This window comes from Scardinius erythrophthalmus (assembly GCF_964197995.2).
Source record: "Scardinius erythrophthalmus genome assembly, chromosome: 17".
NCBI classification, from domain to species: Eukaryota; Metazoa; Chordata; class Actinopteri; order Cypriniformes; family Leuciscidae; genus Scardinius; species Scardinius erythrophthalmus.
The window spans coordinates 17,133,816-17,160,448 of NC_138237.1; the positions used below are offsets into that span (position 1 = coordinate 17,133,816).

Below are 26,633 nucleotides of genomic sequence, written 5' to 3' on the forward strand. Positions count from 1 at the left end.
CTCTTTCAAGCTTTATAATGGGAGTGAATGGGTGTATGTCTTTGGAAGTCCATCAAAGCGCATCCATTCATGATTAAAGTGCTCTACGGGTTAATAAAGGCCTTCTGAAGCGAAGCGATTTCTTCGTGTAAGAAAAATATCCATATTTTAAACTTTACCGACTAAAATAACTAGTTTCCGGCAGACGGCCTACGCAAGTCGACTTACGTCAAAAGAACTTGACGCACAACGGTTTGAACTGCGAGAGGCGTCAAAGCTTACACTACTCCAACATCCTACATCATACATCGTCAAGTGTTACTCTTTTGGCGTAAGTCGATTTGCGTAGGCTGGAAGTTGTAGGTCACAGAGTGCAAAACCAGTATTTCTTAGTTCATTGCTGTCATTTTATTTCAACATACCGCTTATATTACAAAGTTAAAAACATTCCTTTTGAAATGATAAACAATACTGAACCAAGGCCCAAACAGCATTGAGTAGACAACCATGCTAACAAAAAACACATCTTAAAGGGGTCATCGGATGCCCATTTTCCACAAGTTGGTATGATTCTTTAGGGTCTTCATGTAAAGTTTGTAACATACTTTGGTTAAAATTCCTCAATGGTTGTGTAAAACAACACCCTTTTTACTTCCTCAAAAGCAGCTGTGTTCACAGCGACCGTTTCGGTGCATGTCTCTTTAAATGATAATGAGCAACTGCTCACCCCTCTCTGTCACACAAGACACAAAGTGCTGCCTTGGTGGGCAGTATGGCTAATACGGAAATATGCTAATACAGGACAGTCCATCAGCGGTCGTGGGCGGAGCACTTTTTTTTTTTTTTTTAGCAAAGTTGGCTTGTCCTGAAACAAAATTGATCATATATACATTATTGTGGCACTGAGGACAAAAGCCTGTAACAGTTCACATAAACATAAGAATCCCTCTTGATATAAATGTGGCACATTGTTTTTTAACACTGATGATAGAATCTTAAGTAGGCACATAGTGGTGGTTAGTTCTCTGAAAACAAAACATGCACAAAATAATATAGCAATATAACTGTTATACAACTGCATGTGGGAGCATAATGTATACTTCTGCTCCATGTCTGCTCAAAATAACCTCTGAAGCTGTTAACCCTCCAAATTAGGAGAATAAAGAAAAAGACTCCAGGCCTTATACAGCCCACTATTAGCTTGCCAAAAGATTTGTTTCATGACATACATTCCCCTGGAGAAGGCTTGGATTATGGATCCACGTCTTGTTCAATGTTGGCTAACCATTTCAGACGCCACATGCACACAGAGCAAACATACTCCACTTTTAGCTAGGGGTAATGTTGTTGAGTAGGTCAGGAGTCAAGTATCCTTCAGGAGTGGGCAAATTCTTCACCTCTGCCTTGTGTGGGGTGGTTGGTGTATTTGGTTTAAGGAAGAGACTGTTTTTCCAATCCACCCCATCTACCATAGTGTACTCTGGACTTGTGGGCTTTGCAAGGGTGGGAAATGCAGTGGACAGAGAGGATGTGTTCATCTCAGTGCTCAGGTTTTGAATGTCACTGAATGCACTGTGTTGTTCTTGACTCTGTGATTGGTCTGTAATCGGTGGGTTTGGTTTATCGAGGTGGGCGCTGATTGCACTGGCAACAAGCTCAGAGGTGTAGCCTCTTTCGTCAGGGATCACCACCAACTGTTGGATTTCTTTTCTCTTATTGTTGTCTTTATCCTTCTGAGTTTCATTATGACAGGTGTTCATCCTTTCTTGCTCTTCCAGAGAAAGCACAGCTTCACCACGCTGGGTGACGTCACTCACTTGTGAGTAAAGGCTGTTAGACCAGGTTGTGTCTTGTGGACAGACGGCTGCAGGTTGCGGTGGCCCAGAGTGTGTATGCGACAACGGGTGGAAACCGTCATGGCAACTGGTTGAAGGGTGATGAAGATCCGTTTGATCGTGATCTGACAGGTCCGGATCACAGCAGCTAGCCCGTCCTGAGTCATCATCCCTGAAACTACTGGACATTTGAGGTGAGTCAGAAACCGGAGAGTCGATAAGGAGCTCTTCTTCCCTCTCGTGTGGTTCGTCAATGTCCACCTCTATGAACTCTACCCAAGGATCATTGCTGTACAGTTCTGGCCGCAAGCCCGGGTGGGTGCTTAAGATTGATGTGAATTCACTCAGCTGACCTTTCTGTGGAGAAATGAACCAAACAGAAAAGCTTTAATTTGTAGCCCCTAAACGTTCTACAAAATGAATGTGAAGTCACATACCTGTAAAAGCACAGGGTCAATCCCTTTGATTTTTGGTCCGGGGACTGGCGGCAGGAAAATCACCATTAGCCTACAACAGAAATCAGGCCACACTTAAGTTAAAGCTTTGCTTTGAGTAGCCAAATGGTTTGAATATTGAATGGCCAACTATGCAGTTTTCTATACTGTATATTCCATAAAAAAATCAGAAAGGATGCATAAACTGATCAAAAGTGACAATAAAGACTTTTACATTGTGAGAAAAGATTTCTATTTCAATTAAATGCTGTTCTTTTGAACTTTATATTCATCAAAAAATCCTTTAAAAAATGATCAAGGTTTCCACAAAAATATTAAGCAGCACAACATTTCAACATTGGTAATAAGAAATATTTATTGAGCAGCAATTTAGCATTTTAGAATGATTTCTGAAGGATCATGTGACACTGAAGACTGGAGTAATGATGCTGAAAATTTAGCTTTGCCATCACAAGAATAAATTACATTTTAAAATATATTAAAATAGAAAACAGTTATTTTAAATTGTAATAATATAAAAAAAAAACAAATGTTTTACTGCTTTTTTGATCAAATAAATGCAGCCTTAGCGGCCATTAACACAGAACGCGTTTTTGTTTGGGGGGGGGGGGGACGCAAGGTCTCGAGACGCAATTTTTAAAAGTTTAATTTGTTTTAACTTAAGCACCACGTTTTTAGAATGCAGTGTCATGCGCGAGGCGCTACAAAAGACGTGACTGTCGTACACCTCCGTCTAGCACGTATTTACATTGAAAAATAATGGAAAAGTAGCGCAGTGGAATGGAAAAACGTATTCTTAGTGAGCATAAGAGATTTGTTTGAAAAACATCCAACCTTTTGAACAGTAGTGAGAATATTAATATATTTTGAGAGAAAAACACATTCCTACCAGTTATAAATGAGAATCTGTCTTGCCTGACTTTGAATTTGCCTATTTTGAGGTCTTGAATGTTGTACAGTGGAATTCAGTTGTAATCTATTGTGTGTTTTAGTTGTAATACAATAAAAGAATAAACTAATAAATACAGTAAAACAATAAAAGGTATTGCAGGAAAATGAAAGGACAGAGGAAACTAATAAGTGTTTAGATAGGAATGCCACAGTAAATCATTGTATTCATACATAATGCTGTCAGATTTCTTTTACACTGTTATATAACAGAGCATGTACTCACTTATGTTGACGTGAAACTATAATCAGCATCAAGATAATTGCGACACCAACAGCAGAGAAGACAAGCACAGCTGTAATAGGAATTCTTGATTCTGAAAATAAAAGGAGGCATTCAAAACATCACTGAAAAAGAAAAAAAACATCCTTCCTTCCTTCCTTTCAAAACCTACAAACCGGTAGATGTTTAAACTGACCTTTGTTAGAAATGAGTATGAAGATGGAGTCACTGAAGACACCAAAATTGTAGCCTCTCATTTGTGACCTGACTCTGACTTCATATTCAGTGTTGCTGCAGAGACCATAGATATACGCCTGTGTGTCTTTGCCATTGTCCAGCTGTAGAGAGACAAAGAAAGCTAAGACACATCATAACACTCCAACCTTGAAGCCTTGAAGATTTGTTCCAAACATGGTCTAATTATGTCTGCAAAATCCAGGTCATAGTCCTCACCATGGTGAATCAAATGTAAATGCAAATTACTTGTAATAAAGCTTCAGAGGAACTCCTCAAGAAACACATTTGACTTCAAGTCTGTTTCTCATTAGGAGCAGATTAGAAATCTGGATTTGATGATTGCACAGCGTTGCGTGAGACTCACTGAGATCCACTGGTCTGAACCCTTTTTTCTGTACTGTGTCTCGTATAGCAGCAACATCCATCCTGTCTTCACGTTCTCTTCAGCAGACGGAGGAGGATCCCAGCTCACAACCACATCACAGATTAAGCTAGTTGTGCTCATACTCAAAAGAGTCCAGTTTAGTCCTACAGGCGGATCTGGAAACACTGAGAAAATGATGAACAACTAAGAATAAATGGAACATGTTTGCAAGTAATTTGCCCTTTAATGCAATGAAAAGGGGGGTTTAGTTATCTACAATGAGGAAAATAAGACTGTTAAGAATGTATTATTGAAAATGTCAATGTATTTGGAATATATGCCACATATATTTTTGACACTTTTGGGGACCCATACAGAAAAAAATACATTGAAATATAACAAAAATATATGATGTTAAGTGTGAAATATATTTATTGGGCCAATTTCACATATTTGCATATATTCCAAAATATATTCTGAAAATATATTTAAAGTATATTTCTTTTGTGTATGGGTTAGGAACTACAAATAAGCCAGGCAAAAGTCAGTTAATAGTTAGTTAATAGTGAGAATTGGACCCTAATCTGAAGTGTGTCCATATATTTATATATAAAATCTATATATAAAAGATGAACAAATAAGTAACTAAAACTTATTGGAAATACATTTATAAAAACCTGTATGTATGTATAAATATATGGTATCTCACAAAAGTGAGTACACCCCTCACATTTCAGCAAACATTTGAGTATATCTTCTCAAGGGACAATACTATAGAAAAGAAACTTGGATATATTTTAGTGTAGTCAATGTATAGCAGTATATATTTAATTTATATATATTTTTTGTCTGCTTGACAGGACCATACAAATCTGTGTATCTTTTATTAGAGCAGTTAAAATTTGTGCTTTGAGTACAGTTCTCTCATACAGGCCCAGGATGTTCAACATGGCACCTCATGGCAAAAAACTCTCTAAAGATTTGAGAATTAGAATTGTTGCTCTCCACAAAGATGGCCTAAGCTATAAGAAGATCGGTAACACCCTGAAACTGAGTTACAGTGCAGGCCAGGGTCATACAGAGGTTTTCCAAGACGGGTTCCACTCGGAACAGGCCTCACAAGGATCAATCAAAGAAGCGGAGTCCTCGTGCTGTGCGTCAGATGCAGAAGCTGGCTTCAAAAAACAGACACATGAGTGCTGCCAGCATTGCTGCAGAGGTTGCAGAAGCGGAAGGTCAGCTTGTCAGTGCTCAGACCATATGCCGCACAGTGCAACAAGTCGGTTTGCATGGCCGTCGTCCCAGAAGGAAGCCTCTTCTGAAGCTGGCTCACAAGAAAGCCCACAAACAGTTTGCTGAAAGCAACCTGTCCAAGAGCATGAATTACTGGAACCATGTCCTGTGGTCTGATGAGACTAAGATAAACTTGTTTGGCTCAGATGGTGTCCAGCATGTGTGGTGACGCCCTGGTGAGGAGTACCAAGAAAATTGTGTCTTACCTACAGTCAAACATGGTGGTGATAGCTTCATGGTCTGGGCTGCATGAGCGCTGCTGGTACTGGGAAGCTGCGTTTCATTGAGGGAAACATGTATTTCAATATGAACTGTGACATTCTGAAGTACAACATGATGCCCTCCCTTCAGAAACTGGGCCGAACGGCATGATAACGACCCCAAACACACAGCCAAGATGACAACTGCCTTGCTGATGAAGGTGAAGGTGATGGAGTGGCCAAGTATGTCTCCAGACCTGAGCCGTATTGAGCACCTGTGCTGATCCTCAAGCGGAAGGTGGAGAAGCGCCATGTGTCTAACATCCAGCAGCTCCGTGATATTATTATGGAGGAGTGGAAGAGGATCCTGTGCAGCTCTGGTGAACTCCATGCCCAGGAGGATTAAGGCAGTGCTAGATAACAATGGTGCTCACACAAAATATTGACACTTTGGACACAGTTTTGACATGTTCACTTAGGGTGTACTTACTTTTGTTGCCAGCTATTTTAACAATAATGGCTGTATGTTGAGTTATTTTCAGAGGACAGTAAATCTATACTCCTATACAAGCAGCACATTGACTACACTAAAATATATCCAAGTTTCATTTCTATAGTATTGTCCCTTGAGAAGATATACTCAAATGTTTGCTGAAATATGAGGGGTGTACTCACTTTTGTGAGATGTAAATATATGTGAAAAAATTCAGCAAATATTGTTTCCACAAGGGATTGTTTCCTTGAAAGCATGTCAAGACAGAAAAGACAAAGAGTGTCTTTGTGTTTGCCAAATGGCTTACCAATGTCCTCCACGTTGAAAGATATTTCATCATAAACAACATCAAGAGAGCGTGAACGCAGCTGGATCGCATAAGGGTACCATATAACAGTATTCCTGGAATCAAAGTAGCATTCGTTCCTCGAGGAGCTGTAACTTGGACATTCACTCCATTTTCTCTCACTTTTCTTAGAATCCCTGCAGACATGTGGGAAATTGGGGATCATTATTAGAAGAACAGTCATTTGTCTATCAACTGACTGCTATAGACTGATTGTAACTTTTGTAACAAGAGAGTTCTGTTACCAAATAATACCAATTATCATGCAGTTTTTTATATATACATACTGCATTTTATTCTATGATGTACTTTGATTATTAATTACTTTTCTAAGATGTAGAAAAGTCTCAGATCCTCCACTTTGCCGTTCTGTAAGGATGCAGTCTCCCACTGACAATGGAAAGTCATCAGCTCTCGAGAAAAGCATCCAGTCAGATGAGGCAAAGTTGAAGTTTGACCTGCAAAGAGAGGAAAAAAATACTTAAACCCTTGCTGGTATTGAACATAGTTGCCTTAAGGCATGTTCCTCCTAAGAAGTCTGATGGACCAGAAAAAAATAACAGGAATGTCAAGTTTTTAATTAGTCTTAATTATGACATGTTTTACTGCATCAGCTTCCATACAGAAAAATACATATTTCAAAAGATATATAAACATGGCATCAATAATGAAGTTCTATATTCTAATGCCTCTTTTTTGCTATTCATAAATTATAAGGAAAAATGTGTGCTATCAAGCACAGCTGTGAGTGATCAAATGTTTTCCTGCTAAAATAACATTCTGAAAAAGGGAAAATAATCTGTGAAGGTCCTTCAGTTTAAACCAGTTTTGGACTAGCAGGATGTAAAATAAATCCCAGTTGGGCTATAACTGTCAGCTGTGTTTTCCTGGAAATGTGTGCTGGCATTTTTCACATGTAGAAGAATATGAGTGGCAGAGCAGCAGTTATTGCCTGCAAGCTCTTTGAAAGGCTCTCCCCGACCTGCTCAGCTGACAACATTTAGACAACAGTTCTGATAACACTTTAATTGACAATTTGAAGTAAGAGCTAAATTTAAACATGGTTCCCAATGGTACGAATCATCTCAAAGTAGTGTTTAATGGAAGAATGCCTGAGGATTTATTTCTAGGCCACAACATCTGTATATTGTCTGGTTATTTACACTCCCAGTGCTTTTTCAGTTAATTCATTTACATTTAATCATTTAGCAGACGCTTTTATCCAAAATATTATTCCTCATCATCTCTTATGTTGTTTTTCCCCCAGGAAAAACAGAGGAATTATAATTAAGAGCCATCATGCTAGCTTGGTTTGTGAACTGGACTTATTTGAGTTTGTCTGTTTAGGGCAGGGGTGGGCGATGTGACCAAAATCTTATTTCACGACAACAATATACATCACAATATAGTCATTTTTTATTATTATATTATATTATTTAATTTTTTATTAAAAAATAAGAATTAAACTAATTCAGTTTTCGGGTACGATAGGTTTGTTTAACATGTAGTTAGAAATAGTACAGAAACTGAATAATCAAATGTAAAAATAAATGCTGCATAGTCTTCACTGTATGAATTAAATATAAATGTATTCTTATTAAAGCTGCAAAAGTTATTCAGTCCAGAGAATTATGTTTTTATTTCCTTTGTTTGATAAACATGAATGAGACAGAGAGCAGCAGGTTTATTAAGTTGCTGTCACTTTATGACCGAATGCACGAATTCAATATACTGATACACACATCGGGTTTACACCCGACTGTTTACTTTCACTTGACATAACCAACTGTGTTTACATGAATACTCCACGCGATGAGCATTTTGACATAATAGAGTGTGTATTCGACCATTCAAGCACAATAAGACATGAAAGAGAACTGAAATCGCGATCACACGCTGAGCTTTCAGTCTGCTCGAGCACCGCACTTAGCAACTCTTTTTAACATCAAGCGAGTCCCGCTCTGTATTGTCTCATTCATGCTGTCACGATCCCTGCCTGTGTTTCCTGTGTTTGTTGTCATGGATTTTTATTTTGCAGTGCTATGCTTCCATTGTTGCTTTGTTTACCTCATGTTTGGAATCTCCTGTTTCGCCTGGATTTACTTTTGTTGTTTTGTTTTATTAAAATAATCATTGCATTTGGGTCATACTCTCGTTCCTCTGAAACTGCCATCGTAACAGAACACCAGACCACTAATGGGTCTCCGACAAGGAGAAGGCAGCATTGAGGGCTATCAACTAATGAACTAATGAGTTACTATGGAAACTATGGTAACTATGAGTGTCCTCAAATCAGTGTCCATGGCAAGGGAATAAAGCAGCAGGGAAGCACAAAACTTCTAAATAAAAGACAACAAAAACAGGAAAAACAGGCAGGGATCGTGATTCGCGTGACACATGCATTTTATCATTTTAAAGTGTCATTAGTGCTATGTTATGAGTATATAATTTACATACTACGATATGTACGATATAGCAAAATCTCTAACGATAGACATTTTATACCATCGCCACAATATATATTGTCATACCGTCAAAGCAAAGCATATCGTCAAAGCAAAATTACTTGCTTGATGCAAAAGATTTGCAACCATGTAGTCTCATGTTTGTGAGTTTGATTCAGGATTGCATCTTGTAATAATAACACTCTCAAAAAAAATTATCATTTTTTTCCTTAAATTAGGAAATAAATTAGCCTTGCAGCTTACTGTATATGCATTTTTTTCATTGAAATTCTTTGTAAACTAATTCTCTGCCTGATAAAGGATGAGAATTACTCAGAGCTGTCATTTCAGTAGAATGTGTTCCCATAGAAACTAATGTATAACACAAATAGCACCTGCAGAGTGATGTTGTTAAGCTAACCATCTATTTCATATAGCAACATGCACTCCCTCCCACTTACCACAGCCACTTTCGCTCAGAAAACATTATATTTGATAGAATTAATAATGGGCAGACCTGTTCAAATCACTGTACACTGTTTCAAAGCGAAAGCATTAAATGGGCTTGTGAAGAACGGAAGTGTGGCGGTAACAGCCGAAAGAAAACTGTGCAGTTCATTAATTTCATCCTAAGAGCCATGGAAAAATCCTGATTCCGGCTCAGATTGGCTAAATTTTCTTAACTAAAGATACAGTTTCTCTGCAGCCAGCATTTGGAGTCCTGAAAATATGTTAAGGATTTGTTTTATTTCATATGTAAAATCCAATCAGTAAGCAGAGGTCCTATTGAGTATTTGCAGAAAGCCAAACAGCTACCTCAGTGTTTCACAATGGTGCCCAACTAATAGGGTGGAGCAATGGGTGGGTTGCTAAAGAAAACATCCTGTTTTCTTGTTGTTTGGCTACACTGTTGAACAACAGGCTTTTTGAGGAAAAAAAGTTGCTGAAAGTGGCAATTATTTGTGTTGTTATCTCTGAATGTTCCAAATTCAAACCCCTCGAGCAAGACATGTAACAACTAGTCCAAAAGACTCTATCTAAAAACTGCTAACCTTGTATTGTAGGAGGCACACTTTGTGTTGCCAGAGCACTGGTGAACAAGATACAGATGAGAAGGGTGGTCTCCATGGTGTAGTCCCTGTGAAAACCAAAATAAAAATAATAATGAAATCTGTTAACAGCCTACATTGAGTAATGGAAGCTAGTACCAGGTAATAGACCTAATTCTTCATTTTTCATCTTTACTTCAATTCAAACACAGTTAGGTCCATTTATTAATTTATTTCATTGCGGAATTCAATCAGTTAATGATACCGACAGGCTTACGAAATCACAGTAAACAGTCCTCTGCCATCCATTTTAAACCAAAGGCTCTAGCTAGCGGTTGTGAAATATATCCTCACGGCAACATGGCTTCACTCCAATCTGCTTCTGGAAAACATCTTCTCAGAAATCCATGTATTGACGCTGCACTCAGCTGCATGTGGATCTCAGCCCTTCTCTTTGAGATTAAAATGGCCTTCACACTCAGTCCAGCAGTACAGAGATAACAAACTCTCACTTAGGGTGAAGGGCTTGGTCCTTGATAAAATGGGTACAGCCTGTTCTACAATGCCAAAGTGCATAATTGGGAAGTTGATAACAGAAGTGCTGTATGTTTGATATGGAGCTTCCTGAAAAAAGTCTGAGACAGTCTCTGCGCACTTTTCTTATTTAACATGACAATACCACAAGTGACTATTTATCAAAACAATGAACTACTGACATTGTAAAAAAAAAAATCTGTAGCCCTACTTGAGCATGTTCACGGCATTTAACACAAGAGTTTGTGAGGGGAGAGTGTATAGTCCTGAGCGAGAAATATGTGAGTTAATGGTTTGTGTTTTACTCACACAAATAAAGTGAATATACGTAACTCACTCCAGCAAGGAGTGAGTTTTAAAAATCAAAGCTTCAGCAAGGAAATTGACATCTCTGTCGCTCCGCTCCACTCAAGCGTTCCAGTCCGGCTTTTAGTTTGCCAGTTGCTTCGGAGACACAAAAAGCTTGAGTTTTTGCCTTCTTTTGGAACTATTTTCTTAGTTTGAGATGAGATATACAAATTACTGGCCAAAAAATACGTAAATACTATTCATGGAACTGTATAAAAGAAATATCACACTTGCAATCATGCCAAAGACAGAACTGATGCCATGCTGATATTTATTTTTACTCCAGTATATGCTTTATTAAAAACGTATTGTATACCCTTTCATCCTCATCTGGACATAATATGACGTGCTATGACGTAAAGCTAATCCGTATTAGTCACCATATACACGTAAACATGATAAACATAGCCTAAACAAGTGTTCCAAACAGAAATACAGATAATGCAGTTAAAAACAACTTTACATGATACATTTTGCCTTAAAAAGTTACATTTCATTAAATTAATCTTCCACATCAGCATCCGCAATGATAAAGAATGAATCCCACGTTTGTCTCATTACATTGAACTCACCTTTTCCAAGAGTGCGATACAAATTTGTAACGTTATATCGTGAACTTCTATGAAAGTATTCCTCGGGGAAACTTGACTTCTTCGTATGACAGCTTGGTTAAATCAATCAATTTTTTTTAGAAAGGGATCATAAATTAGCCCTGTTTTCTCATCTGCCGCTTTGCCTAACGCGTGTCCTGTGGTTCTGACAGACTGGACCTAGACTGCAACACTCTCTGGTCATCTGGCTCCAGCATCCGTAACGTAGGCTACTATAGTTTTTCTCTACGGCATTCGAAGAAATGCGCCAGTTTTCTTTGAAGCACCCTGCGGGAGCTTGTAAAGTAAACCCTTATACACCAAGGCACTTAATCTGTTTACTGCATGTAGATTTTCGCATGCGAAAAATAAATGTACACGGGACTCCGCCCTAACAAGCGTCACACTGTTTTGAGTGTTTTCCCACAACTCCTGTAAAATGCCACGCGCGTTATTTATTTATCACTGTGTTGATTTTTATAAACGCTCGCTATTATAAGAATACATCGGAATAGCCTATCAATCGAGCATTGTGGTCAGATATTAATTTCCTGAGCTTCCATCTAAAGCTGCAAACATTGACAATCATTTTCAGAATGCTATCTGTGTAATTAGATTTTCTCATATATTATAGCCTACATATTCATCCCATAATGGCTATTATTGGCAGGTTTTGTGGTGTCGTGCTCTCCATATATAGGCGCTTACACATGATAAACAATGCAGGGTTGAATGGGTACACGTGACTGGACTGGGACACGTGTTTAAGGGGTCTTGCAGGATTACCGTTTAGACTTTACCAGAACAAACGCATGTAGAAGAAAAGTTTGTGTGGCAAAGTGGAAGTTTTAAAAGTTAGGCGTTCTGTCAAGGGCTTTAGTTGGCACACTTGTTCTGACAACAAAAAGCTAATGCTAATTTATTTATTTATTCATCACAACATAATAATTATGAAACACCAAACAAGTCACATTTTATAAAATGGCATCATATAAAACGTGACTTAACTTATGAAAAATACTCTTTCAGTTAAAAACTACATTTATCATAATTGACCCTCAATTGTTTATCCAACAGCTTTTACAAAAAAAAAAAAAAAAAAAAATCTTTACAGTATTGGAATTTTAAATTTGGAAGAAAAAATGTATTTCAACAGAAAATATTGTAATTTATATTTTATTGTATTTTATTGTTTGAAACCAACATACAAGTGATTGAAGTTTATTTAACATTCATATTTAGCCTACAAGAAGCAAAGAAAACATAAAAGGGTATTATAAATCTCATTCTGGCTTATCTCGAGTTTACCAAAACACACAAACCCATTCAACATGTCTGTAGTTGAATGTGTGGTTTCCTGGAGACATTCAAGCTCACTATTATTTATAAATCACAAAACAGGGTAATTTTAACAATCATTAACTGTATACATTTAAAGGAAAGTCTCTTGATCTGTAAACATTGAAGGAAATTCTCTTGTAAATCTCAGAATGACAGACACACAGCATATAGCTGATCAGCACTGAGGTAACCAACTCTGCAGTGTCCAGTGTCAGAACTGTTCCTGTGTGCTGTTATTGTGGTTGTCTGGACATTTCTCAACAGCTGTCAAACTTCTTAAAAGGGAATGACCTTTAACCCTGGTCTTCAGTGGTTTACTGAAGTAGTGGGGAACATAGAGAGACCTAATGTTGGGTATTGACAACATGTATACTGCCCAATGAAGAGGGTTAAATTTCTGTATTTTGGATGTGGATTTCATAAAGAGTTAATAAGTTAATGGAAACAGCGGTTTATGATTTTGTCATTTATAATATTTTCAGTTGATGTATAGAGGCCAGCAACAGGGGTGGTACACTCTCAGAAAAAAAGGTACAAAAAGCTGTCACTGGGACAGTTCCCTTCAAAAAGGTTCTAAAATGTACCATTTAGGTACTAATATGTACACTTTTGGTACCAATATGTACCTTTGAGGGACTAATATGCACTCTTTAGGTACAAAAGTGTAAAGGTACCGCCACAGTAAAAGCTTTTGTACCTTTTTTTCTGAGTGTAGGGGTGGTGGTGGTGGTGGGGGGGGGGGTTCATTGATCTACAGTGACACAGTACAAAAGTACACTTTAAATAGTCCCTAAACCCCCTGAAAACCTTCCCTTTGCCCTATTTTAAAACTGTGCAGGATCGATCCAGGTCCTGTATAGACAGTGATTACTTTCTTGTAAAAAGTTTAAGTTAAGTTGTTCTGAAAATGTCATTTCAGAGATTCCTATCTAGGTCAGATTCTCTTCTCAGAGGAAGACTAATATCATTAAGAGCTCAGGGATGTATTTACATTCATCATGGTAAGGTAAGTAACAGAAGTTGAATTGCTGATAAAAAGTAAAAAAAAAAAAAGAGTAGAAAAGTAAATATTTGTTCAAATCATATAAATGCATGTTTCAGACATTCATTTTCATAGATATTCTTTGATGTTTATTTATGTATTTATTGTAATGTTTTAAAGGACAGATGTCAGTATATGGCAATCCCTGAATAATCTTTTTGTCTAAAGAGTTAAGCATATTTTTCCCCTCTATAATCAGTTTGAGATATTGATGCAAATCAAACATCCAAACAATTCACTTTGTAAAGTTAGATATTTTGCATATACGGAGGAACAGATTCAAATAAAGTTTAAAATAAACAAATTCTGCTGTATTGATTTATTGTTTGAACAGCATATTGATTTGATGTTTGCACAATATCAGCATGTCCACATGTCCATGTTGCGCTGTCAGGTTGTTTGTGACACATGAAGCTTGGCACATTTCATCTTGCCTAAATAAAATCACAAAATGTGTTGATTTATCTCCATTTTATTAATGCAGCTGTTTATAAAGCTAAAGGAGACTAAAATACATATGAGTGATATAGCCTAATTAACTTTTAATGCTACATTGTTATTTACTGTGAACTTCTCCTCAAAGAGCTAAAGTTTTGCCTGATTCAAACAACCATTACAGTACTGTGAGCATCAACAGAGAGTGTTTTATCATTTTAGTAGCATTTTGCAAAAATGCTTTAATTAATGAAGAGAATAAAATGCATTTTCACTTTAATTGTGCCTAAAAGTGTGCCGTGCTCTCCCTGTCATATTACCCCACAGGAATTCAACATCTCACGTTTCTCAACCTCTCAGTCATGGAGTGCATGTTTTTATTCGGACCCCACAGAGATCGTCAGAGACATTCCTCATGGCTCCACGCTTCTTGTCGGAGGTAAAAGGAGGAACTTAATGCTAATGCCATATCCATACATGTACCCGCTGCATGTGGCCTCTATACATGTATTTCTGCACAAGGATGCAGTCCTACTGTATCTGATAAGTTGTTTGTACGGCCAAGTGGTATTTCCTATACTGATATCCTTTGTTGTAGATAGAACATAATGTGTCCCCAAGCGTTATCATTGTTTGTGTTTAATTTCCCCCTTTTCTGTCCCAGGCTTTGGCTTGTGTGGGATCCCGGAGAATTTAATCAGCGGCCTGTTGAAAACAGGAGTAAAAGGCATCACGGCCGTGAGCAACAATGCCGGGTGAGAGAGATTTCTAATTAAAATGTCAGCAAAGGGACATGTTTGTTTCCAGAGAATTCCCTAACGTGACCAAACTCACTGGGATGTTTACATGGGGTTCCTGTCATGTACTCTTAAACACAAGAAAGACTGGGAAATAATCTGATCGGGTCAAGGGACAGGAAAGAGGGAAAAAGGGAAGTGGGCCCTCAGGAATCAAGGCTTTAAGCAACACCAGTGTATAATGTGATTTCATGTGTGAGTAAATAACTAAGTGATTGTTTCTGATGATAGGGTGGATAACTTTGGCCTGGGCTTGCTTCTGAAAACCAAACAGATAAATCGCATGATATCTTCATACGTTGGGGAAAACGCAGAGTTTGAGAGACAATATCTATCAGGCGAGCTGGAATTAGAGCTTACCCCTCAGGTAGATCATTTAACTTTTTTTTCATGCCTATAGTCGGGATAACTTTTTCTTTGTCAAAATGTGCTTTGCTTTAAAGTCAACATCAAACCAAAATCAACCCTACTTGGTTACTATACGCTACTGGTCTTATTGTAAGCAATTCATCAGTGTATGTTATTCTAGCAAAGAAAAATTTCAATTTGTAATCTTGATTATAGGCTAAATGTCAAGCAATAGCCAAATAGCTATTTGGGCACTGCTTTAGCAAACATGCTAACACCCTCGTGTGTGTAACACTCAGAATCCAAACAAGTCTTCAAAATCCAACTTTTTTTCTCTTAATATCCTTTTTCTCTTAGATATACATCAAGGAAGTAAAATAGGTTGCAAATCACAATTAATGCATTGACCTTAAATATGATTTGTTTGATTTGATTCTATCCCAGGGCACACTAGCAGAGAGGATACGGGCTGGTGGTGCAGGTATCCCAGCGTTTTTTACTCCCACAGGCTACGGCACTCTCATCCAGGAGGGCGGCTCACCCATAAAATATAACAAAGATGGCAGTGTTGCCATTGCAAGCGAAAGCAGAGAGGTGTGGTGATGCATATCTCTGTTTTTGTTTTTCACCTTCAGAAAAAAAATACTTGTGTGCATCAAGTTCTTGTTCTTTGATTGTTCGGTCCAGGTTCGAGAGTTTAATGGCAGACATTATGTCATGGAAAAAGCCATCACTGGTGACTTCGCTTTGATAAAGGCTTGGAAATGTGACAAAGCAGGAAATCTTATTTTCAGGTTAAGATATTCCTGCATTACAATGATTTAATTCATGACGTTTTATTCCTAAAATACTTAGATTGTCCACTAGGTGTCAGACTTCATCTGTGTATCAATCTAAGCGGAACCTCTTTGTTTGTAGAATAATTGTTTTCACATTATTACTAAACTTTGTTTCACGTGATAATTTTTATATACAGGAAAACAACCCGTAATTTCAACCAGCCTATGTGTAAAGCAGCCAAAGTGACCATAGTGGAGGTTTGTGAACTTTCTGTTTGTGATCATCTTTGTGGCTGGAATCTCGTGTTTGAGGTTCTGTGTGGTGAAAATGTCTTACTTTGGTTCACAGGTTGAGGAGATTGTTGACATTGGAAGTTTTGGGGCAGAAGACATTCACATCCCCGGCATCTATGTAGACCGGGTAGTGAAAGGAGGCAGCTATGAAAAACGAATTGAGGCGAGAAAGACAGATGAACATCACTGTTTATTTCATTATATTGTTCATTTTAGTACACATTTACCTTAAGAAGATTGTGTAAGTCATGTTCTTTTACTTATAGAAAAGGATGGTTCAGTCTAGTAAGGAAGAGAAACCTAAAATCAAACAGGGCTCAGATATAACCCGGGAGAGAATCATCCGGCGAGCTGCACTGGAGTTTCAGGACGGAATGTATGGTATCCTTCAGTAGCTTGACCACAGATATCACAGCCAACATGATAGATAACAAAAGTTACAATTGTTAACAGTCCTATTCCCAAATATACCTTGACATCCTTCCCAGCAAATCTTGGCATTGGAATACCTATGTTGGCCAGCAATTACATAAGTCCTGAAACCATTGTCCACTTGCAGAGTGAGAATGGAATTTTGGGACTGGTGAGTTTTTGTTATTTAATAACCTGAGTAATTTCCCAGCTATTTTTTCACTTCCAATCCACTGTTTTATTTTTGTCCGTTTAGGGTCCCTATCCAACAGAGAGTGAAGTGGATCCTGATTTAATCAATGCTGGTGCAGTGACCTCTCTTATTTTTACTTAATCATATTTTATAGTCTGTTAAATCAACACTTAATTGCCACTACACCATATAAACAAGTGTAACAATGAGTGAAAATCTTAATATAATATATATATAATGCATAATATAATATATCTGATATAAAACCTGTGACAAAAAAAAAATATGCGGATGGTCAGTTGTGTTAACCTGTAAAAGGAGCAGCCAGCCGAAAGTGTGTGTTTGAGAGAGATTGTAATATAATATAATTAAATAAAATATAATATAATATCAAAATTAAGTCCTTCTTTACCACTCTGATCATTGCCTGTGTGTGTGTGTGTGTGTGTGTGTGTGTGTTCAGGAAAGGAGACAGTAACAGTTTATCCAGGAGCTGCCTACTTCTCCAGCGATGAATCCTTTGCCATGATCAGAGGGTGAGTGTCTGACTGCATCAGTCATCTATGATTAAACTAAACTGCACTTGAAATGAGCAGGATTTCTAGGGTGTCACAATTAATTAAGAATTTGATTCTTTTTATGTTGTTCCCCACATTTCTCTTTCACTTTAACTTCACCTTTTGTACCCTTTTCCTTTAGTGGTCACATTGATCTGACCATGCTGGGAGCAATGCAGGTTTCCAAGTATGGAGATCTGGCCAACTGGATGATTCCAGTATGATTTCCATGCTATATTTTATTGTATCATCACTGATAAACATGCCGTATGTTTTTACTTGCTTGGTTTGACATGTACCATGTGTTTCTCTCAGGGTAAAATGGTGAAGGGCATGGGCGGAGCGATGGACCTGGTGTCTAGTGATGCCACAAAAGTAGTGATCACTATGGAACATTCTGCCAAGGTACAATACCCTGAATCCTCACTCTCTCATTTACAGTCATTACGCTTTAACATTTATTGTCACTCTTTGTAATATACTTACCTTCAAATTAAAGGGTGGGAAGCATAAAATCCTAGACAAGTGCACACTTCCTCTGACTGGAAAACAGTGTGTTGACCGTATAATCACTGAAAAGGTCAGTAAAGTAGAGACAGAATAGTCTTTTAACATATCTTGCATCCTTTGAAGGACAGTGTGAAATGTGTTGTCACTTGTTTTAGGCAGTGTTTGATGTAGATAAGAGCAAGGGTTTAACACTCATTGAGATTTGGGAAGGGCTGACACCAGATGACATCAGAGCATGCACTGGGACGGAGTTTGAGGTAAGACTGACAGACAAACACCAATGCATTGACTGAACTGATGGAGTGATGTGTTAGTCATAATTGTTGAATTACTTCAGTAATGGCTGTCGTCAAAAATTATATGCAATTAAAAATGATTCATCCAGGCAAACAAGATTATGTGCAGTTGAAACATTGTGCTTTGTAACCCTCTTGGTCTCTTTGCAAAAATTGGTGTATTTTGAAATGTGTCTGCAACTATCTTGTTCGTGAAAAAGACATTTTACACAAGTTTAGAAATCAACTAGTCTTGACTGACAGGATTAGATTAACATGATCCTCCCACACTTTCATTTAGATTTAGTATTTGGGGGGAAAGATTTAAGTCATTTTGGTATTTTTCAGGTGTCTCAACACTTACAACCAATGCAGCAGATATGAGGTAATACCGAGGGTTTATAGTGACGACGCCCTTCTGCCAGTATGCTGAGACACGACCAGAGCGAGAGAGAGGACTCCCTTTATTTCAACACCTTTTTTTTTTTGGGATGTGGAATAAATACAGATTTCAGTGTTAAATTTATGCATGACTCTCCTTACCATGTTAATTAAGACTAGACTTGCTGTTAAAAATACAGAATACTAGAATACAGTAACTGTCCAAGAGTTAAAACCTCATCTTTTAAGGTAAGATTTAAGACATTGCCAAACTATGTGTCTGAAATTACATTGTCATTTTAACAGAAGTGATGGAATCAATGGAATCCGAATAGATATAACATTGCATATTTTAGTATTAATATTGTTAAATATTGTTATTTTAATTGTATTTTAATGTTTGTGGGTGGTAACTACATATCTCTAAATGTCAGTTTTAGCTAATCAGCACTAAATAATGAAGCTGTGCCACTGCCACTTTATACTGAATCATTTATTCTTGCCACAATTTGAAATAAATAATGTTGGCGTAACGTTTGTTTTAAAAATTTGTTTTGTCAGCACTCATTTTATTACTTTAAGATGTAACTCAATATACTGTAAACAGGCATCCTGTTGACATTCTGTAAAAAGCCCAAATTAATGAACAAAGCTGAGACATAGCAGACCACTGAGTAGATCTCAGCTCAGTGGAAGTTTTTGACCCTAGTGTCACTCTCTGATTGGTCATCGACCTGAACAACAAAGATTGCACAACTATCTGAAGACAGAGGTCTGTGTGTTCCGCAGGGTTTGGAACAGAACACTATTTCACCATCTTCCTCACAATGCTAAACGAACCCCATCTATTTTTTCCAAATTAAAGCCATAAAAACAACACGCACACACACTGTTTACTGAAATTTGCAGATTTAAAGACTAGATTGTGAAATTGTGACATTAATCCCAGAGAGGACACATAGACTGGCAAAGTCAGGGTGAGGGAAAACGAGCCAGCACTGAATGTCCGGCATGCTGAGTCATGCTGGGAATTCCTGACCAGGGCAGGATGATGTCATAATCCCTGTAAGAGCCCCTGTATATGAGCAGGGTCCATTTCTGTATCTGCGACATCCCACCATCTGTCTAGCCTACAGCATTAAGGTAAGGAGTTGTTCATACAAAAAAAAAACAAAAAAAAAGGTATGGCAATGAATCGCAGATGTAAAGAATAGTAAGTATGGCACTGTCATAGCTGGATTATGTTTGTCCAATGTTATTATTGTTTACTAAAGCTAGTAAAAAGTAAAACTAAAACAATTTTTGGTAAGTATAAAATAAAGTAAATATCAGATGAAAAACTTAAAAAAATAAATTATGAATATCAGATGAAAAACGTTAAATATATATATATATATATATATATATATATATATATATATATATATATATATATATATAAACTAATGGAAATTACAAAAAAAAAAAAAAACTAAAATTTAAATAAAAACTGAAAAATATACCAAATAAAAGCTATTTCAAAATATTAATAACACTGATGTTTTCAGATGTGCCCAGCTGTTTTATTAGTTCTGGTCACGTTTCTGCCTTATATTTGGTGAGTGCTGCATGAATACTAGCCTATATTTTACGCAGTTGCTAAGAAGTAAATTTTGCTAAGAAGACATTTTGCATCTCTAACTCGCCATTCGCGTTTGTTATGAAAGGTGTGAGCAGCCGGTAAACTGCAGGTGGGGACCGTATGGGGACTGGTCAGAGTGTGACGGCTGTACCAAGACACAGGTAACAGATCTTTAAAGCAGCTGCTACTGGCCACAACTGAATGACTTACCTCCTAATGCTGTTTTCTCTCAGGTTCGAATGCGTCATGTAGCGACATTCCCTCAGTTTGGAGGCAGCACTTGTACAGGCGATGCCATACAGAAACAATCCTGTTTTCCAAAGAAAAGCTGCCCCCTTCAGACAGGGTGCGGAAACAGGTTTCGCTGCACGTCTGGTAAGTCACGTCTGACTGTGGTATTGAATTTGAATGTCCAGGCAGTTTACAGTTTTCATGGTTGGTTTATTTATAGGTCAGTGCATCAACCCATCTCTGGTGTGCAATGGGGATCATGACTGTGAAGATGGTTTAGATGAGCAGCGTTGTAGTGGCACTGTAGTGTGTGATGAACAAAAGCCTCCGCCCAACTCTGACCTCACGGGAAGAGGGTAAAATACACCTTTTACATTTAGCATAATCTGTGGTGCTTCTCAAACGAAATGCTGCATCCTAGTGAGGCCGTGTCCTTTCTTCCTAGACTAATCCTATAGTCCAGGAGCTTTGTAGGCTATAGTCCTCCTGTGCATTAAACGCTAGTAAGTGCATGTTTCCGCCCCCGCGGTCACTACTCGAAAGTACAATTAACATTTAAATATGGAAAATAGAGTACTTTAGATTAAAAACCTTTATGTTAGCCTTTCTGTTAATGCAGTACAGGTAATGACAACCATCTGTGGTCTCCCAGTGGTTTACATTACACACAGTTTAACTTAATGTAGGCTAAGTAATTTACAACAAAAACAACATAATGCCTTTAATAATTTTTGGGAGATAAATGTAATTCTTGCATTACATAGATTGGTCAAGCTCAGTGCTGAGTAATTTTCTGCTCATTCTTTTTGTCTGTGTGTGTGAATTGGAATATGTGCAAAGGATTGTGAGTAATTGGTGGACGCAAAGGATATACTTGATGCATCCTTCAAAACAGGCCATATGAAAGACGCAAAACGAAGGCTGCTTTCAGAGAATCCTGTAAATTGAGACGTCCTTTGACAGAGCTTGATGACGTGACTGCCGAGACATGCAGCCTTACTAGGATGCAGCCTTCCGATTGAGAAGCACCCCTAGTAAAATTATAATATTAGTGGAATAATGCAATACAGCAAAGTAATATTTGCTTCGCATCCGATAGGTTTGATGTGTTGACGGGTGAGCTGAGAGCCAGTGTCATTAACACTCGTAGCTTTGGTGGGCAGTGCAGGAAAGTCTTCAGTGGAGACCATAGAGATTTCTACAGACTTCCACAAAGTCTACTCAGATATAGTTTTCAAGTAAAAATTTTAATTGTTTGCTACTGTCTAATGTTATAATGATATATAGACTGGTATAATATAAACTAACAGTTCCTATCATTTCCTTTCAGGTCAGGGTAGAAAATGATTTCAGTGATGAGTACTATGACAGTTCCTGGTCCTACATGAGGCATGAAGAGGAGAGAAAGATAATTAGAGGAGGTCACGATCATAAAACCTTTCATAACAAACTGAAACAAGACAAGGTAACGATAGATTCAGTACATCATGTAAAAAAGGTGTCTGCTAAAAATATTTGATTATATTATATTTTAAATGCTATTATTTTTTGTCTCACAGACCTATCACCTGCTGATAATAAGAAATGAGGTAGAGGTGGCTCAGTTCCAGAACAATGCTCCTGAGTACCTCCCTCTTTCTGAAGACTTCTGGAAGGATCTGTTGGCCCTGCCCAGCACATATGACCCATCAGCCTATCAATTCTTTATACAGCGTTATGGTACCCACTACATGGAAGAGGGCTCTCTGGGTGGCCAGTATCGGGCCCTGCTGGAGCTGAATGCAGATTATATGATGCAGATGAGTATGTTAATTTCCCCTTTTCTCTGTTAATATTTAATCGTGATATTCTATAAGGGCATATAAACTATATGCGCAGGGGTTAAATTGTGCCAGAATGATATTTAACAATCTACACTGTCTTTTTGCTGTGCAATGTTTAATGACTTTTATGAAGTAAACATAAGAATAACTTTTATATTGTTAGTAATATTTCAAGATCCCATTTTCTACATCGTTTTCATGTTAAAATCATGTTAAAATGTATCAAAGGATACAACAGGCTTTCGAGGAATGTTTATTTGTACATCTCTGTCATCATTGTGCATTGCATGATATGTTTGCCCCCCCAACTCTCTCTCTCTCTCACACACACACACACACACACACACACACACACACACACACACACACACACACACACACACACACACACACACACACACACACACACACATCTTACTAATATCATCTTACTAACATATTATTGGTAGATAAAGAGTGACAACTGATATTTATATGCCGTACATGTAACTAGTCTTCTATACTGTTGCTAAACCATTGTCAGAAGGTTTAATAAATGATTCCTTTTAAAAAATCTGGTTTTATAGGGTTATGGTTATGCCCCTTATATATGGGGCATTTGTGTATGTTTCATTGTTTCATTTAGTTTAATATATTTTCTTTTAACGCAGGTAAAACAGACATTGATTTCCACCAGTGTATTACACGTGTGAAGCGACGTCTCTTCTATAAAAAGAAAACAACCAAGTGTGTGAAACTGATGAACACAATTGAGAGTTTCAGTGGTTAGTCTAAATGACTGGTTCTTTGACTAAGTCTTTGTCACTAAATGTATATTTAAGTATCAGGTTTGATTCTTATGACCTGATAGACTTTGCTGTACACCCTTTTAAATGTTTTACAGAGAACAAAAATCATAAGATGCCAGTAAAGACAGACATTATTGGAGGACATACCGCTTATATCGCTGGCCTTAGTCTCTTAGACTTGGAAAACCCTGACAGTAACAAACAGATGTATTCCAAATGGGCTGGATCAGTGAAGGAGTTCCCTAAAGTAATAAAACAGAAGGTATGTCAGAATTAAGACATCAGAAGCATATGTGCAGAAACAGAGATGTACTTAAACATATTGAGTAAGTACAGAGAAGCATTTACAGCATGGTGTCCTATTCCTAGTTGAGGCCACAGTATGAACTGGTCAAAGAGGTGCCATGTGCCGGGCTGAAGAAACTCCACCTAAAGAGGGCACTGGAGGCCTATCTGGAGAAGCAGAGCCCCTGTCACTGCAGTCCGTGTCAAAACAACGGTATGGCTGTGCTCTCTGAAGGTCTGTGCACCTGTGTTTGCAGGCCAGGCACCAGTGGTAACGCCTGCCAGAACGGCCATGTCCTTGGAGAACAACCAGGTAGGGGAATTTATTACAAATAAACATTCAAATGTGTCGTTGTAATACGAAAGATCAGTCAGTAATGCAACGGGCAAAAAATCCTCTGAAATCAGATTCAAACTTGCAGTTCAAGTCAAAGCGAGTCAAATGTTAATTCAGAAACCGCACTGATTGATCCAGTTCAGTGAAGTATTCAGGTGTGTTCGACTTGAAGCGGTGCTGCACACACCAATCGGTCTACCACATTAAAAAATACAGCGAGAGTGATTCAAAAGCATATAGAGCGTGTTTTTGATTCACTAGAAAAACCAGCTCTTAAAAGTAATTTGCTCGGGTATCTTGTCGTGTACACGATATAATGATTCACAACCTTGGAAGCTAGGGAGCTGATTGAGCTGATCACATTGTATGTTTTTGGTTCTCTAAAAAGAACCAGCCCATGAGAATCATTCCTTTACCTGTATCAGACTACGCCAGTCATGCTGTGTGTTTTTTTTATTCACTACAAGAACCAGACAAAAGTCATTCTTTAATATATCAGACTACACTGTTTGTATGTTCTCTAAAAAGAACTAGTTCATAAGAGTCATTCAGCGAGAGAATGAATTTTTAAAAATCTTAAAGTCGGCGCACCTTAAAGTTAATTTGTAACAAGCTTGTTCATCTTGTCTCAAATATGTCGAACTGATCATGCTTTATAGGAGTGATTGAAGGAGGCTGGAGCTGTTGGTCTGGCTGGAGTAGCTGCTCTCAAGGTCAAAAGTCAAGGACTCGTTCATGTAATAATCCTGCTCCAAGAAACAGAGGCAGGAATTGCATAGGAGAGACCATAGAGCGCAAAAGCTGTGAAGAGCCTGATTTTGAACACCTCAAGTGAGAATGAGAATTTGTGGACTTATCCCTTTTTTCATTTATATTTTGTGCACACCTAGACTCATAGGATTTTTTCATACTCTAGAATGATGGAGCCCCAATGCTTTGATCCCTCATTGACACCAGTTAAGACATGTAAAACTCCACCGCCTTTGGTAAATGGATTTGTTTTGGTAAGTATCTCCCTAATCAGGGGAAATCGTGGGGCGTGGGAATACGCACATTAATGAAAACTCTTTCAATACACAAAACTTGCACCAGGCATGTATTTTAAATCAAATCCATTGTGTATTCAGGACCCAAAAGACATCTATCCAGTGGGCAGAAAGATTGAGTACACCTGTGCAGATGGACATGATCACATTGGTGATCCAATTGCTGAATGTACAGAGAACCTGACCTGGAGGAAGTCACCCATGAAGTGCAAAAGTAATTCATTAAACTATACATCAAAGAAAATGTGCAAAATGATAGTAATTATAAAGTGTTCTGGGTGGTTGCCATAACATTGCGATGTTGTTGTAAAGGTCCCGGATAGCAACATAGTGTCGGCCCAGATCCGGCCCACATCTGGTATGTGTTGATTCCACGTGTACCAGATGTGGGCCGGATCTGGGCCAACACTATGTTGCTGTCTGTGGTGGTGCTTGGAGATTACTAGCTACAGTATCTAAATAGCTTGAGTTTCCTCGTTTAATATGCGTCTGGGTTATTTTTTCATCTTTTTTAGCATTAAAATAGAGGATTACAATAAAGTATTTTTCTTCTCATTGTGTATTCACCAGAAACAGCATGTGATCCTCCAGCTGTTCTGAGTAATGTCATTGCCACACCCTCAAAACAAGCTTATCTGATCGGGGAGAGTGTGACCCTGTCATGCCCAAGTGGGATGCAGAAAGAAGGCGAAGCAGAAATCATGTGCCGTCTTGGCCTCAGCTGGTATCCAGCACCTGAGACTGTCCGATGCAACCCAGGTATGCCGTAAGTTCCTATTAAACACCAATCGGTACTTGGTTTCAATTACTGCTTACATTATTTTTTCTGAATAGTGGAAGCAGTGCCCACCCAACCAAGCCTACTCTGCAAACCATGGGAAAAACAGGCAAAGGATCAGTGTGTTTGCAAAATGCCATATGAATGCAAGTAAGTTAATTAGTTATGGTATTAAATACAAAAAGTAATAATGAAAATACAGTACAAAGCACCCTTCATTAATGTCAAATCTCTGTGTGACGATGACCAGGGCGTCACTCCACATTTGTGCCTCTGTTCGTCCCGGCCGGGTGAAAAGAATGAGTATCTGCCAGCTTGGGGCCTTGCAGTGTCTGGGGCAAATGTTTTCTTTAAAACAGGATAGTGCATGCAGTTGGCCAGAAAGCAACTTCACATCCTGTCAGGACTGCCATCAGTGGGAGACATGTGACGGTAGGCTCTTTATAAAACTTTAAAACCTTTTTAAACATGGGTCAATGACATGAGACTCATTTGTTGTGCAGTTCTAATCATATATTCCAGGTCTGGAATATATATTTTTTCTCATTAGTCTGAAACTCTGTGTATCCCTCTGTGTAAAAAGTCACTTTGGATGAATTGTCTGCCAAATGCATAAATGTAAATGTATCCCCAGGTTTTAAATGTGAATGCATAGATCCTGAGGACTGCTCAGATGACTCCGCCCACCTGTGTGTGTCTCTAAAGGGAGGGACTCCTGAGATGATTTCAGAGTGTGAGGCGGGAGCTTGGAGATGCCAAGGGAAAGAGATCACAGTACTCCGCATTGGAGACTGTCAGGCATAAACAACTTTTTTTTTAATTGTTTTTTCCCACTGCATGATGTTTTTTTTACTGTAATGTGTTGTAATATGTAATATATAAAAGTCATGTTTTCAGTTTGCAAATAAATATTGTAAATAAGTGGTCTTAATATCTAAATTGGTCTTAAATTGTGGGCAATGTGACAAACACAGCAAAGCCACAGTGACAGGTTTTCAGGGTAATCAACATACAAATGACTTA

General features: G+C 38.0%; 3 protein-coding genes across 5 annotated transcripts; 2 read left to right on the forward strand and 1 right to left on the reverse strand.

The window, feature by feature from the left end:
- Window positions 1-364: 364 nt before the first annotated feature.
- Window positions 365-11,551, reverse strand: ghrb (growth hormone receptor b). Its single transcript, XM_081390603.1, has 9 exons — window positions 11,321-11,551; window positions 9,870-9,955; window positions 6,699-6,831; window positions 6,335-6,510; window positions 4,042-4,226; window positions 3,637-3,778; window positions 3,444-3,534; window positions 2,252-2,321; window positions 365-2,171 (listed from the first exon to the last, which is right to left on the reverse strand). The coding sequence occupies exons 2-9, from the start codon at window positions 9,943-9,945 to the stop codon at window positions 1,308-1,310; spliced, it is 1,737 nt and encodes a 578-aa protein (XP_081246729.1). The 5' UTR covers window positions 9,946-9,955; window positions 11,321-11,551; the 3' UTR covers window positions 365-1,307.
- On the forward strand, window positions 11,260-19,244 carry LOC308705554 (succinyl-CoA:3-ketoacid coenzyme A transferase 1, mitochondrial-like; the record flags this gene model as incomplete). Of its 2 annotated transcripts, XM_081390605.1 has the most annotated exons (18): window positions 11,260-11,563; window positions 13,599-13,685; window positions 14,484-14,595; window positions 14,821-14,911; window positions 15,185-15,320; window positions 15,746-15,895; window positions 15,989-16,095; window positions 16,278-16,338; window positions 16,430-16,537; window positions 16,641-16,755; window positions 16,863-16,957; window positions 17,042-17,090; window positions 17,442-17,514; window positions 17,678-17,753; window positions 17,851-17,940; window positions 18,035-18,115; window positions 18,201-18,302; window positions 18,669-19,244. In XM_081390605.1, 14 exons carry the CDS (start codon window positions 15,237-15,239, stop codon window positions 18,702-18,704), a joined length of 1,227 nt encoding a protein of 408 aa, XP_081246731.1. In that variant the 3' UTR covers window positions 18,705-19,244. The 2 variants fall into 2 exon arrangements, with proteins under 2 accessions (XP_081246731.1, XP_081246730.1); XM_081390604.1 differs by lacking the exon at window positions 11,260-11,563 and having other exon boundaries at window positions 13,587-13,685.
- On the forward strand, window positions 18,766-26,536 carry LOC308705552 (complement component C7-like). Of its 2 annotated transcripts, XM_081390602.1 has the most exons (19): window positions 18,766-18,950; window positions 19,651-19,844; window positions 20,249-20,298; window positions 20,408-20,483; window positions 20,556-20,697; window positions 20,774-20,909; window positions 21,653-21,791; window positions 21,884-22,018; window positions 22,113-22,356; window positions 23,027-23,140; window positions 23,260-23,426; window positions 23,534-23,762; window positions 24,446-24,617; window positions 24,703-24,790; window positions 24,914-25,046; window positions 25,403-25,591; window positions 25,667-25,760; window positions 25,861-26,042; window positions 26,245-26,536. In XM_081390602.1, exons 3-19 carry the CDS (start codon window positions 20,249-20,251, stop codon window positions 26,412-26,414), a joined length of 2,460 nt encoding a protein of 819 aa, XP_081246728.1. In that variant the 5' UTR covers window positions 18,766-18,950; window positions 19,651-19,844; the 3' UTR covers window positions 26,415-26,536. The 2 variants fall into 2 exon arrangements, with proteins under 2 accessions (XP_081246728.1, XP_081246727.1); XM_081390601.1 differs by lacking the exon at window positions 18,766-18,950 and having other exon boundaries at window positions 19,491-19,844.
- Window positions 26,537-26,633: the final 97 nt, after the last annotated feature.

Coding starts and splice junctions, on each gene's coding strand:
- LOC308705552 (XM_081390602.1), top strand. CDS start 20,249: ATGTGCCCAGCTGTTTTATTAGTTCTGGTCACGTTTCTGCCTTATATT. Junction 20,698..20,773: donor CAGGTTTCGCTGCACGTCTG/GTAAGTCACGTC, acceptor GTTTATTTATAG/GTCAGTGCATCAACCCATCT. Junction 22,019..22,112: donor ACAAACTGAAACAAGACAAG/GTAACGATAGAT, acceptor TTTGTCTCACAG/ACCTATCACCTGCTGATAAT.
- ghrb (XM_081390603.1), bottom strand. CDS start 9,945: ATGGAGACCACCCTTCTCATCTGTATCTTGTTCACCAGTGCTCTGGCA. Junction 3,779..4,041: donor GTTCAGACCAGTGGATCTCA/GTGAGTCTCACG, acceptor GTCTCTCTACAG/CTGGACAATGGCAAAGACAC. Junction 2,172..2,251: donor TTGACCCTGTGCTTTTACAG/GTATGTGACTTC, acceptor ATTTCTCCACAG/AAAGGTCAGCTGAGTGAATT.